At 50.0% G+C, this 13,502-nt stretch overlaps 4 protein-coding genes across 4 annotated transcripts; 1 reads left to right on the plus strand and 3 right to left on the minus strand.

The window, feature by feature from the left end:
• Window positions 1-1,409: 1,409 nt before the first annotated feature.
• On the plus strand, window positions 1,410-2,694 carry N7525_010200 (uncharacterized protein; the record flags this gene model as incomplete). Its single annotated transcript, XM_002556649.1, has 3 exons — window positions 1,410-1,501; window positions 1,562-1,843; window positions 1,896-2,694. 3 exons carry the CDS (start codon window positions 1,410-1,412, stop codon window positions 2,692-2,694), a joined length of 1,173 nt encoding a protein of 390 aa, XP_002556695.1.
• Window positions 2,695-5,943: 3,249 nt separating this feature from the next.
• N7525_010201 (ankyrin repeat domain-containing protein) lies at window positions 5,944-6,876 on the minus strand (the record flags this gene model as incomplete). Its single annotated transcript, XM_002556651.2, has 2 exons — window positions 5,944-6,732; window positions 6,811-6,876. 2 exons carry the CDS (start codon window positions 6,874-6,876, stop codon window positions 5,944-5,946), a joined length of 855 nt encoding a protein of 284 aa, XP_002556697.2.
• Window positions 6,877-7,165: 289 nt separating this feature from the next.
• N7525_010202 (uncharacterized protein) lies at window positions 7,166-9,412 on the minus strand (the record flags this gene model as incomplete). The annotated part of the gene is made up of 1 exon (XM_061215016.1): window positions 7,166-9,412. One exon carries the CDS (start codon window positions 9,410-9,412, stop codon window positions 7,166-7,168), a length of 2,247 nt encoding a protein of 748 aa, XP_061067528.1.
• Window positions 9,413-10,417: 1,005 nt separating this feature from the next.
• Window positions 10,418-13,219, minus strand: N7525_010203 (ATP-dependent Clp protease ATP-binding subunit; the record flags this gene model as incomplete). The annotated part of the gene is made up of 1 exon (XM_002556652.1): window positions 10,418-13,219. One exon carries the CDS (start codon window positions 13,217-13,219, stop codon window positions 10,418-10,420), a length of 2,802 nt encoding a protein of 933 aa, XP_002556698.1.
• Between the last annotated feature and the right edge of the window lie 283 nt (window positions 13,220-13,502).

A 13,502-nucleotide genomic window follows, 5' to 3' on the forward strand; every position in this document is an offset into this window, starting at 1 on the left:
TACTCCGTACTCCGTAGTGGGCACGGTGATGCATGTAGTAGTAGACTTCGTGGAGTTGATGTTTCGCCTCTAAATTAATTAAGTACTACCTCCCTACCTATATTAATCCGTATGACTAATTAATAAAGTTACAGAATTAGTTTGAAGTATAATGTCCTGTACAGAGTACGAAGTACTCCGTACGATGTTGGCAGTGAAGAAACTAATAAAGCCTCTTGTTCCTTCAGGCTCCCTAGAGTTTAGCGTAGAGTAAATTTATGACACATATCTCCGACCGCCCCGATCCTTCGAACCTGACTATATAAACCAGTTCCCAATATTTCGATCTCTAGATTTCCAGTTCATGCAAGTTCTACTCCGTACGGAGTACTCCGTACAGCATATCTAGAAGTCGCCTCTGGTTCCACCATAAAAATATTAAGGAGACCTCCGTTCCGAGTAAGGATCCACTCCCATCTCCACTTTTCAAAATCCCTCAAAAAGCAAGGCTCAGGGCCAATCAGAACTTCATCCGCGCATGTTGCGGTTTACCCCACTTTTCACGCTTGTAGCTAGTGGCAAACTCAGAATATCTCAATGCCCGATCTAGCAGGTCTTCGTCTGTCTAGTCTCGAGTGAAGTATAGCCGACCGTAAACTCAACTATACGAAGCTCCAATAGGTCTATGTTCTTAGACTTATGCAGGGCTTGGATATTGAGTTACCTAGATACTCTTTAACAAACCTTCAAATGTTGGCATCTTGGTTGATCGCCCTCTCAGCTCCTCCACTGTGGACCTATCCCCCGGATGGAAAGAGCTATGTCTATCTTTCGCTTCGGTGTTTGTCTTGGTGATTGGGCATAACAATATAGATGTACTCATTTGGCGTCTTGCCTAGTCAAGCAGGTAGGGAACAACTAGGTTCATTATGGATCTAAGTGGTAAAAACTCTGCCTACTAAAATTGGCGGGTTAATGGGCTCCTAAACTGTAAATCAGCTAAATTAACAGCGTTTACAGGGATTAGAGGAAATTCCAGAGTGAAGCAAAGTATGGTAAAGTGGACCAATGACAAAAACGGCACAAATTATAAATGCAGCATTGAAATCAATTTCCCAAACTAAGCCCATCCAAGGTACACTCGCCATCAGATACCCCACTGTCCAATCGGTTGTTAGTGCTCTATCTTTGAGTGATTGGGCGTTTCTATTCTTTGCATCTTACCATACTTAACATTCTATCAAAAGGATCGAACACAATTTCCACCCCTGTCGTACCATCGGCATATGCATATGCAGGAATCGGGACTTGGCTGGAACTCTATACATAGTATCGCATATCCCGGCTAATTTCATAAAATGTGAGTGCGCCTCTCAACTCTCGTTTCTCCCTTGGATCCTGTTAACATCTATTCGAACAGGCCAGGGGCAATGTCAGGCTTAGGAGGTCACTTCGCGGTGGAATTCGCCCGTGAAACATGGGCTCTGTATGCCGTCGGCATGTTGGGTGCAGCCTTGCGATGGTACGTATTAACTGAGTATCCCAATATACAAACACCCACTAACTAAATATCTTTCTATAGGCTTGCTCGTATTCGCCGTTTAGGCATTCGCAATCTCCAGATCGATGACTATATTATGCTCTTCGCAGTACTTTGGTATACAATACTATGTGTTGCTTTAAATCAAGTCGCTTCTGGTGGCGGGTCAAATCTCATGACCGAGGAGGACAGGAAATCGTTAACGGATGAAATTATCGGCGAACGAGTGCGCGGTAGCAAATGGGTCTTTGTGTCGGAGCATTCCTTTATTCTTTGCGTCTGGAGTTTGAAAGCATGCATGCTGGTGATCTATGCGCGTATCACGTATGTTGACCCTCGATATCTGGAGCCTGTTCTTTTCGCTAACAACCAACAGTGAAGGGTTGAAGCAGAGACGCTGGATCAACTATCTCGCAATTTACGTTGCACTAGGATTTGTCGTGACTGAACTGTCGCTTTTCCTGCTCTGCCGCCCATTATCAGACTACTGGGCCGTCGTCCCAACACCGGACTACCAATGCTCGTCCTATCAGTACTATGAGATCGTGCAGGGCTGCATCTCAATCTCTGCCGACATATTCATGCTTCTCATCGCCATCCCGATGCTACTCCAAGTCCGGGTCCCGCTCAAGCAAAAGATGATCCTGACTATCCTCTTCGGCATGGGAATCTTCGTCATCGTCGCCGCCATCCTGAACAAGGTGTACTGTCTCGTCCCGTCCCTAATCTCTTACGTCTACATGAACTGGTACTTCCGCGAAGCAACCGTCGCCATCCTGGTCACCAACCTCCCTCTGATCTGGTCACTGCTGCGCGACGTCTTCCCCGCCCTCAAGAGCTGGACCGGAGGCTCCAAGCGCGGCACCGACCGCTACAAGTCCGGGCCCTGGACAAGCAAGGGAGGCTCCAATCTACCTCCCTATGGCCAGCCCAGCCATACCCGATCGGGAGACTTCGGCATGCAAGAGTTCGAGGGCACCACTACAGTTACCCCGCAAAAGGCGACTGCTTCCGATGCCAGTCTCAGCGAGGGGCGCGATGCGAGCAGTGACGATGGCTCGGCTCGCGCTTTGCGCATTCGTCAGGATATTACCGTTACGGTGCAGCGTGACTCGCGGCCGTCGGATTATGACGCGAATACTTCGCAAATTACCCGTGCCCGCGAGGAGGTTTAATCGAGTACTGTTATACTGAGAAAAGTCTCATTCTTTATTATTTGTCTTTTACGAATCCACGAAGTCCCAAGGGCTTGATGCCCGGTCCTGTATTATTGTGTTTCTATTTTGTCTGTACATATTTACTTCCAGACCCTACGTACTTTGGTTTCTCTATTTTTCCCCGGCGATTATGGAGAATACCTGTTTCTTAGACATAGAGTCTTTTCTCCTTGCAAGATATCTTACAATATACTAAAAGTTCAAGTCCATGAATTGCATACGCCACTATAACTACAATCTCCACCGTCATTTCCACAGAGCATCTCATCCCAAAACTAGAGCCTCTGCTCCTATACGCGATGCCCACGGCGAGTGGGTTGACCACTTTTCAGACAGATAGAACCTTGGAAACCATTCCATCACAGCCCGCTGATCTCCCGGTACTTTGCATCAAGAGCTGCCGATCTTATCCAGGGACATTCCAAGCCGGGAAGGGATTGGCCCATGGCATTGTACAGCCGAGCTTAGCCCAGGTTCTTTGGCCCCTGCAGGGAGGGGGTTGGGCGAACCGGCGAACATAGCTCGGGCGCAATGGGACCTTCCCAGAAAATCATGTTGATGTTAATCACCTTATCCTTAGTTCTGACAACAGTGCCTGGGCCGAGCATTATGTGGCGTTGCTGGTCTGCATATGCGATGCACAGCTAACTATGCCGGACGCTCTAAGTTATTTATTATCGTCATCCTCCGTGCGGAGTACTCCGATATACAACATAAGAAGATCGCGCAAAACTATAAAAACATACAGCGTTGGGCACCAACAGCTATGTTGTACAATATAATGTATCATATGTTGGTGACTGTCCCCGAAGACCAGAGTCCGAAATCGGTGAAGTCGCGACCCCAAAAAGGAAAAAAAAAAAAAAAAAAAAAAAAAGACAAACCGTCGTACCAAGCGAACATGGTTCACCATCAAGGTTCCCGCTCCATAACCAGTCGATCGACACATCAGCCTTGGGAAAGCTGGTCAAAGCCGGCTAGAACCTTGGAACCAAGGGAGAGTCCACTTGTGCATCCGCGGATGCTTTGCTGACATTTTACGCTGGTACCGTGGACGCGCACAAGCTCTGTCTGGATCGGTTGGGGTCGGGGCCCGAACATTGCGCTGGATTTTCGCGGGATCTGCGTGGAGAGAGAGATATGACGTGATAAGGGGGGAGCGATTATCAATTGCCGTCGGTCATATCGTACGACTTCATTTATGTTTACTGATGTACTCCATAGCGATGGGAATTGCAATGGATACCTGCAATTTATGTAGGTATTATTAGAAGGCTTTAAGTGTGGAATATCAAATTGTCTCATTTGGAAGACCTCGGGACTAAGCCGCGTAAGTCCATCTGGGCACTAAATCTGAGTTTCAATTGAGTTTCGGCGACCTAGCATCCCATGGTCACCAATCTTGTTCGTACCATGTACGGAGTACCTATGTTGTATAAGCTGGACACCTCGTTCTTCTAGATGTCGCTTAGAAGCAGAACCACGTGTATTCAGTCTCATTTTTGAGTGAATGGACGATCATTTATCCCTATTCCAGTAACTTGCACGGGTAATCCTCGGTTCCTGAAGGATTGATTCACTTAAATGTTAGTCTAACGGGCTCGACTAGGACGGATTATACTCGGTACTCTATACTCCGTACGGCTTACAGAGTACTCCTGCTGTAATTGTACACAGCTGGGTACAGTCATAAAGTGGGCCCTAAGCCGAGCACTATATTGTATACGCATAACACCCACAAGTTCATCTTTTCCCGATAAGGAACCTTGGAAGTAATTTCTTTTCTTTTCCAGCAATTACAATTTCTTGCCTCCGCCGGATTGACCCGCTCGACCCCACTATCAACTCCGAGACCTGCTCTTCGATCGCAGGTATGTTTGTGAACTCTGGGCTAAGGTTTTGGCCCCCACTCTATCTTTGCATACAAAGTATATCCTCTCGCTTAGATGCACTTGTCTAGATAGCTACGGAATGCTCGCCGAAATAGGATTGTTACCCGACACTGTAGTCTTCAGGTACGAAGTACAAAAGTATATATACTTATTTGTTTGGTATATGTTGTGCATATGCAGGACAGGCAAAGGATAGTCAGTGTATACCACAACACACATGGTGGCGAAGTGCAGGGCGATTTGCCTTCGCTCTAGCTGCATCTCGTAGGTACACCGACTGCCACTAGCGGGATGCATGAATAGCCGCTAGGAACGGTGTTTGATTCGCCGTTGCGCGCAGAGTATAATATGAGACATTCGAGAATCACCTTTCGGCAGTCCCTTGCAGGTACGGAGTATATACCCTGTATGGCAGGTTGCATCGCTTGAGGCTAGTACGTAACAAGCTCAGGATGTCTCGGCTCGATTGTTAGCAAAAGATGTCAGTAAATATCATTTTGCATCTATTGGACAATGCCAGATCGTCCAAATCTCCCACTTTCCTTGTCTGCTGGTCAAGATCCAAAGGTTTACGGAGTATATCACGAGCAATTCGCACCCTCAAAAGTACGGAATTTTAATCTCTGTCCCTCGGCAATCCGGAACCTAATGTCGCTTTTATGCAACGCGTACTCCGTACTCGAACTATTGAAGTCTCAAGGTAGTATTTACTTCAGACTTCGGATCCCATGAATGGATCTGGTCCGCACAGGGAGCCCTGGGGACCCTCTTCCCTCGACACAGAAATTACAGGGTCCTTGGGATCTAATGTACTACGGTAGTTGCCAGCGCATTTAGCCAGAGGTCGTACTTTTTCAATCCTGGGTTGCGGTGGATAATAAGGCAAAATACTCGAATTCTTTGTTGGTTCATTCACGTACCATACGACAAAATGTCATATATATCCCAAAGATGCGGGCATCAAATGCAAAACTGACACCTCGGTTGTTATTGCTGGAGCCATGCGGGGATCGATGTTGAGACTACTCGTGCCTTGTCAGCCATCGGGGCTGGGACACTCTAGCTCAACGGTTTCTCTTTCATCTCTTCCAACATATTATCCCCTGCTAACCAGTCATTTGCTCATTCTGGCGTACATCATCTATCTCATTCAACGTAACATCCTCCTCAAAATCAAACAATTGCTCTTCATAGACGCGGAATCCACCTCAGTCCAATCAGAGGACGACAACGGCATAGTGGCAATTTTGCTGAGCCAGCTTGATGGCCCTGATATACTCAATCCGGCCATTCTTCTCGATCAGCACCCCCTCGTTCAAGAGAAGTTGTACCATGTCCAATCGGCATGTTCAGCAGCACCCTCAAGAGCTGTTCTTCCATACCGCTCAGCCCTAGGGGCTTGGACGTTAGCGCCAGCATCGAGTAGCTTGTGGGAAATTTCAATGTAACCCCGAATTGCGGCAAACTGCAATGCCGTCGCCCCTTGGCGAGAAGCTGGGGCCTGGTTCACATTCGCACCGACTTTGAGCAAACGGTCCCAAAGCTCCATGTCCCCTTGCTTTGCAGCAAACTGCAACGCTGTCACCCCTTCGTAAGATGGCGGTGGCTGTTTCGCATTTGCGGCGGCTTTGAGCAATAAGTCCACAAGCTCCATGTTTCCTTGCTTTGCCGCCTGCTGTAACGGTGTAGTGCCGTCACTTTTACATGATGGACTTTTGGCATCTGCACCTGCGGCCAAGACCATATTCACAACTTCCAAATCCCCTCCTTCTACCGCGTGCCATAGAGTAGTATGCCGGTACAGGGATATTCGTACAGAAGGGGTCGTCGCACCAGCTTCTAGAAGCGTCTTCATAACCTCCATGTTTCTCACTTCACCGGCAAGACGTAACGCAGTATCCATAAGTGCCATTCCCTTTGGGTTCGGCAGTCCGTTGTTGATACTGGTGTAGGCTGCCAGGAGGATTTTGAGTTGCTCAATGTTTCCATGCTTGATGAAGAATTCCATATACCCCAATCTGTCGGCATGATTAACAGCACTATCGACCGTCAACACAGTCCGTAATAGTGGAACATCCTGTTCTTCCAAAGCAACCTTCCATGACTGATGAATTTGGACTCATTCCAGCTTCCAGGATTGTTTCAATGGCTTGGAAATCGCAAGACCTGACTGCAATTTTACTGCAATTTCAAATAGTTTCTCTGCAATTGCATCGGCTGTGGCTCCCTTCAGAGATACCAAACTCATGTTCGCGATATTGAGAACCCCCGAGATGCGGAGAAGACCTAGGATGGATTTATCTTTCTTTTTCATTCCTTCGGGATAGAACCTTGTTTGTGATGTGCCAGGAGATTATTGGACGAACGATATGAGTCGACGGAATGAATTCCTCCAGGTCCAACTTCCTATTGTTGCTGACCTGTCAGAAACAATCCGATGCTAGTCGTCAAATTCTTCGGGCATGGTGACTTTCAGTACTCCTGTCACTCGAGAACTGCTCTGAAACAGTTTGAGAGAGCTGGTGGCAATCGTGGGATTACTCCTGTGTCGCCGACCTCAAAGACGGGACATACACCCAGGGCAGGTCAGGAATCCTTGGCGGGGGTATTATCTGACCCGACACAAACGAATGCGCCCTGACGGCTTTCCCCAGCCCGATCCCAATCTTGTGGAACACTCCGTCCTCCAACACCTTGACAAGCAAGCAGCCCGGTCCAGGATGATTATGATACGAGCTTGGGGTCAACGCAACCACTGTGTCATCCGGAGGCTCTGATATGAGTCCGACCTGCGGCTCTGAGTTAGCCATCTGCAGCAATACAACGGCGTGTTTACCCTGATTGACGCCGAGTAGCAGCTGCAGAATGCGGAGTCTTTGCAGTATCGCCTGTGGAAAAAGACGTTTGACTTCCCGAGAGAATTCTTTATCCGCCAGACGCCCGAGTATGGGGGTTGCCCACGAGGGAGCCAGTGACAGGAAAGCAGCATAGGCACCCGGCGAAAAGTCCTTCAAGTCACCGTTTCCCCCCTTTATGCTCTGCGTATGTTCCGGCAGACCCCAGGCAGTTGCCAACCGGAGGTGCGTTTCCATATCCATGTCCTGGAATGGCGTTTGGGTCATCATCCACTCCTTTAGAGCCCCTTCCAAGGCCGTGCACATGACGCCAGTGACACTGCAGACGCGATCGCATCCGACGTCCTTCATCGCCACCCCATCAACCAACTTAAGCCTATGCGTTTCCTTCGGCGCGGTATCGGGTTTCCTCCTCGCTCCTATAGATATAAAGGGCATACCGGCCAGAGGGTCCGCAAACATAGAGTATACCGAAGCCCGCTCGCCGAGATAGAGTAGCGCCGAAAAGTCACTTTCGAGTAGAGCCTGCTCCCACGTCTCGCCCAAGATTTGTCCCGACTCCATGCGGTAGTCCAGTATGGGCCATGTCCGTTGTAGCATCCCGCTAACGCCCATCGCGCGGTCATTTTCGACTGTGCAGGACCGTGACCGCACGGCTTGTGCGATGTGCCAGAACCCGACTTCGTCATGTTGATATAGCTGGCGCAGTTTGAGGATTTTGTAGACTTCGCTGCCGTGCAGCTCGTGTATTACTTCGATTGACTCAATTGCGCCGTTTGAAAGAAGCCGACGCGCAGTTGCCTCAACGAGGCCGACTAGGCGGCATAATGTACTGCAAGATATCATATAGCGCTCCGGTGTACATATCAGAAAGTCCTTTGGAACGACAGCCTCCTGTAGCGTCCAGACACGTCGAAACCATGGCGCGCGTTCGACTTTGCGCACCTTCCGAATCCACCCCAGGGCCTCCGGACCACGCATTTCGTCTGTCGCTTTTCCAACCACTGCACTCGGATCCAGCCCATCAGCCGCACCAGACGCAGAATTCATAGACAAACCGTGCCTATCCATCCTAAAAAAGCCATTAATTCCCTCCAACGAATCTAAAACATCCTTCGGCCAATCCTCATCACACTTCTCAAACGCATCATCCATCCAAACAAGACACCCCGTCGCATTACGGAAATACGGCCCCATTTCCGCAACCTCTGCCTCCCGCTTATGAGGGCTAGGATCATACTGGTCCAGACACAGGATATCCATCCAAACATAGCGTTCACCAACTAGCACGCGTGCAGCTTCGAGCATCCGTATCAGCTTTTCTTCGTACCGGATTGGAATCGAGCCCGGCACGCCGTATGGCGTGCCGTCGAGTTCTATACCTTGGTCACCCCATACGTGTGAGATGGTTGCGTATCGCATCTTTTCTGCTAATTCCGAGAGAGTCGATGTTTCGATGACGCGGCGCGTGACGAGGTCGTAGAGGAAGGTTGGAAGGGAGTATCCTGCGTCGGGCGTCCAATCTGGAGCGAAGATCTTGGGACCTAGAAACTCAGGTGGGAATAAAGTCCCGCTCGCCCATTTTCGACGTGCCTCGCTAACCAACTTGTCGTGCGGCGGGGGCGAGCCCACCCCTGGTGCTAGAGATGTTGTACCATCGTCATCAGTGTAGTCGAAGCAGCACCAGTGTGAGGGATAGTTGGTTATAAGGGCAGGGCTGACTTCAGGGAACTCGTCTTCCTCTTCGTCCGCCTGCGGCGGCTTCGCGTTGGAGGGGTTGGAGTTTGGGGCGCCATCGGGCGTATCATTAGCGGGTGTCTGAGCTGATCCCTGTGGCGGCGGTTGTGGTTGTGGTTGAGATTCAGATTTGTGTCCGGGCGTCTTGAAAATACGCCGAAGCCTATCTTTGATTCCCAGTTGCCCTGCCATCGTGTAATGGAGTTCCACGGCCGCTTCGCTCTGTTACCATAGAGCAGGTCTGTGGTGTTTATAAAGCCTGCGTCCCCCACATCCTGCTCAAAAGCCAAGGCTATACACAGCCCTCAACACGAGAACCTAATGTTCGCTGCCGCCTAATTAGCTGTACTGAGGCCCAAGCCCGGATCCTCTTGGCACCAAGAGACAGGAAAGACTGGAAGCTGCTGGAAGACATCATCTTGGATGTTGTAAATCGAGACTTCACACAGTAGATGATATGTAGGGACGTATACGAAATTAGTTTCGTTTCAATTCAGACGAACAGGCGTCAAATGGGGCTTCATTCTGTGTACATACATGTATACATAATATATATCCTGCTCTTTTCAGGTAACAATCAGAACGTCGTATCGAGAAATACATCGCTGAAGTCCAGAAATATATATCTCAGTGACCAATGTATTATTCAATGTATTATTCCTCTAAATATTAACAAGTGCGTACATACCATATAAAAAGCACCAGGCTACAGGGGGAAACTCATACAGACAACTGTTGTTGAAATATCATGTTGTAATTTATCGCTTCTACTATGTGTTCTGGGCTGCGCAGCTCGTCCGGAAATACGTTAGGCTGGAGAGGGGGGGCGGTTTCCCTATATTAATCCCCTATATTATACAATAAGCTTAAGAGTACCTAGGTATCCATGGATTTGCTTTGGATTTCGGAATAAAAAATAAACTTGTATTAACATGATTCATGCCGAGGATTATAAGCCTTCGACTCAAATATGTAGGGACGTATCCACCCATCAAAGACTACATAAGTACATGAAAGGAGAATGCTCGAAGAATAGCGCTAACGGCGTGCCAAAGTAAGAAAGCAAAACCGGAAAACAAAGCCAGAAAAAGTCGTGGATCATCATATATCATATCATCACTGAGTATGTTCAAATACTTTTTTTTATGTGAGGTTCGCTTTATGACAAAAAGGAAACCTTAGGAAAACCAGATCTGTTTAATCATCATAGAGATCGGGCGAGGCGGGATTATCATCCATCTCAGCATCGAGATCATCCTCATCCATCATCTCATCATCGCTGATGTCACTGTCCTCACCAATATCGTGGTTAGGCAGGACATCGATGCGACTGTCGCGCATGACGACACGGGCGATCTCGCCATCCTTGATACTTCCACGCAAAATGAGCACAGCGAGACGGTTGAGGACTTCGCGCTCGATGAGTCGGCCCAGTGGACGAGCACCGTAGGCTGGGGAATAGCCTGCTGCGCCGAGGTAGTCCTTGACTTCCTCTGTGCACTGGATAGTGACATTGCGCTCGTTGTGATCGAGCCGCTTCTGTACCTCGGCGAGACGCAGGTCCACGATCTTGCGGATCTCCCGTCTGGTGAGACGGTTGAAGATGACAGTGCTGGAGATACGGTTGAGGAATTCCGGCAGGAAGTAGTCGCGCAGTGCGTTCATGACCAACTCGCGAGTGCCGGGGTCGATGCGACCGTCCTTGGTGGTGGGGCGGGCGAGATATTGGGCACCCAGGTTGGACGTCATGACGACGATGCAGTTCTTTGCGTCGACGATGCGGCCCTGGCCGTCGGTGATACGGCCATCATCCATGAGCTGTAGGAGGACAGTGAGGACTTCCTTTGCGGCCTTCTCCACCTCGTCAAAGAGCAAAATCGAGAATGGGCGGCGGCGCAGGTTTTCAGTAAGTTGGCCACCGGCGTCATGGCCAACATATCCAGGGGGTGCACCGATCATACGGCTGAGCGAGTGTCGCTCCTGATACTCGGACATGTCGAACCGGATCATTGCCTTTGGATCGTCGAAGAGGAATTCGGCAAGAGCTTTTGTGAGCAGTGTCTTACCGGTACCGGAGGGGCCACAGAACAAGAAGCTAGGGGGCGCGTTAGGGTTACTGAGGCCTGAGCGCTGCAAGCGAATAGCGTTGGAGACGGAAACAACGGCTTCCTTCTGGCCGACAACGACCTTGCCAAGGTATTTCTCCATGTTGAGCAGCTTGTCCTTTTCGGTGGTCTTGAGTCTCGTGACAGGGATACCGGTCCACCGGCCAACGATTTCATTAATCTGATCAGGACCAACTGCGTCGGCAAGGAGTGCTTCGCCAGCGTCGCCTTGTTGAGCACGACGTTCAGCATCGGCCCTGGCCCGGTCAGCCTCTAGACGCTCGATGAGGGCCTTGGTCTCTGGGATGGCGTAGTATTCGAGGTCAGCAGCTGTCTGGGTGTCGCCCGAACGTTCGGCTTCGTCACGCTTGACCTTGAGAGAGTCGAGCTTGATCTTGGCCTCCTGCACTTCGCGGCTGCGTTGCTTTTCACTTTCGTACTTCTCGCGCATCGGCCGGAGCTCCTCGCCAACATTGGCGGCTTCTTGCTTGGCAGCCTCAAGACGAGCCTTGGATGCGTCGTCCTGCTCACGTGAAAGGGCGTGAATTTCGATCTGAAGCTGGCGAGCCTTTCTCTCCAGTGTGTCGAGAGCTTCTGGCTCAGACTCGCGAGTGACTCGAACTGCAGCTGCAGCCTCATCAATCAAATCGACCGCAGAATCAGGTAGTCGACGTGCCGTCAGGTAGCGAGACGCGAGAGTGGCAGCGGTGACGATCGCGCCATCCAGAATGTTGACACCGTGGTGAGCTTCGTACTTTTCCTTCAGACCACGAAGGATAGAGATAGTCTCTGGGACGGTAGGTTCCTTGACAAGGACCTGTTGGAATCGTCGCTCGAAGGCCTGATCTTTCTCAATGTATTTGCGGTATTCAGAGAGAGTCGTGGCACCAATGCAGTGCAGCTGGCCGCGAGCCAGCATTGGCTTGAGAAGGTTGGCAGCGTCCATACCGCCCTCGCCGCTAGATCCAGCACCCATAAGCAGGTGGATCTCATCGACGAAGAGAACGATGGTATCCTTGGAATCTTCAATTTCCTTGAGAACACCCTTCATACGTTCTTCGAATTCACCGCGGTATTTGCTGCCCGCAACTAGAGAACCAACATCGAGAGAAAGAAGACGGCATTGAGCCAAGTTGGCGGGAATATCGGCGTTGACAATGCGGCGAGCGAGACCTTCGACAATGGTGGTCTTACCCACACCAGGCTCACCGATAAGCACAGGGTTGTTCTTCGTGCGTCGACTGAGAATACGAATGACGCGACGGATTTCCTCCTCTCGGCCAATAACTGGATCAATCTTGCCCTCCCGAGCCAAGGAGGTCATATCAATGGTGAATTTCTTGAGGTTCTCATTCTCGCCTTCCGCATCGGCGGTCTTGGAGTCGACCCGCTTTGTACCACGAATTTGCTGGATAGCAGTGTCGATCAACTTGAGGTTGGGAATATTGGCATCGCCGAGGGCACGTTGAACCTGTGAATCTTGGCAGACAGACTGAATGAGATGATCCACCGCAACGAAGCTGTCCTTTTGGGTCTTTGACAAATCGGTGGCCGATCGAATGACTTTGGAGAGTTGGGGAGAAACACTAGGGTTCTCTGGAGGAGGGTCTTGGCTCGGTAGGCGGACCAATAGCTTCATGAGAGATCGGTCAAGGAGCTGAGCGTCGCCGTGAGCTCGTTCGACCACCTGGCGGAAGAGAGGCGCGGTTGCAGAATCGTGGGAGGAATGGGCACCGGAAGGGGTCTGTTGATCTTCCGACTCATCTGGGGAAGGGTTAAGCAATGCGACTGCGAGGTGAACAGGCATAATCTGGGATTGTGAATATTGCTCGCAGAGGCCGCTGGAGTCCAGCAAGGCCTTGTTGGCCCGATCTGTGAACTGGACGCCGTTCATCTTGAACGGAATAGTGGGGTAATATCAGTAGGTGTAAATGCTGATGCTCGAAAGATGGGATAGTGGCAGTAGTGTAAAGAGCAGAAAGTAATTGAGCAAGTAAATTTGAAGAATATGCAATTTGAAACACGATGATGCAAGTTCATATACTCCTGGCGCGTGGAGTGCCCGAAGCTGCCATTAGGTCCATGTCGTCACTACTGGCTTCCACCGCCTTCCAGAAGCTGCCTGACGTTGCCTGACGTCGCCTGACAGCGCAGAGTATCCGCCCAAGGCGCCGGAT

The sequence above is a fragment of the Penicillium rubens genome (genome assembly GCF_028828025.1).
Source record: "Penicillium rubens strain IBT 27055 chromosome Unknown utg000004l_segment0_segment0, whole genome shotgun sequence".
Classification (NCBI taxonomy): domain Eukaryota; kingdom Fungi; phylum Ascomycota; class Eurotiomycetes; order Eurotiales; family Aspergillaceae; genus Penicillium; species Penicillium rubens.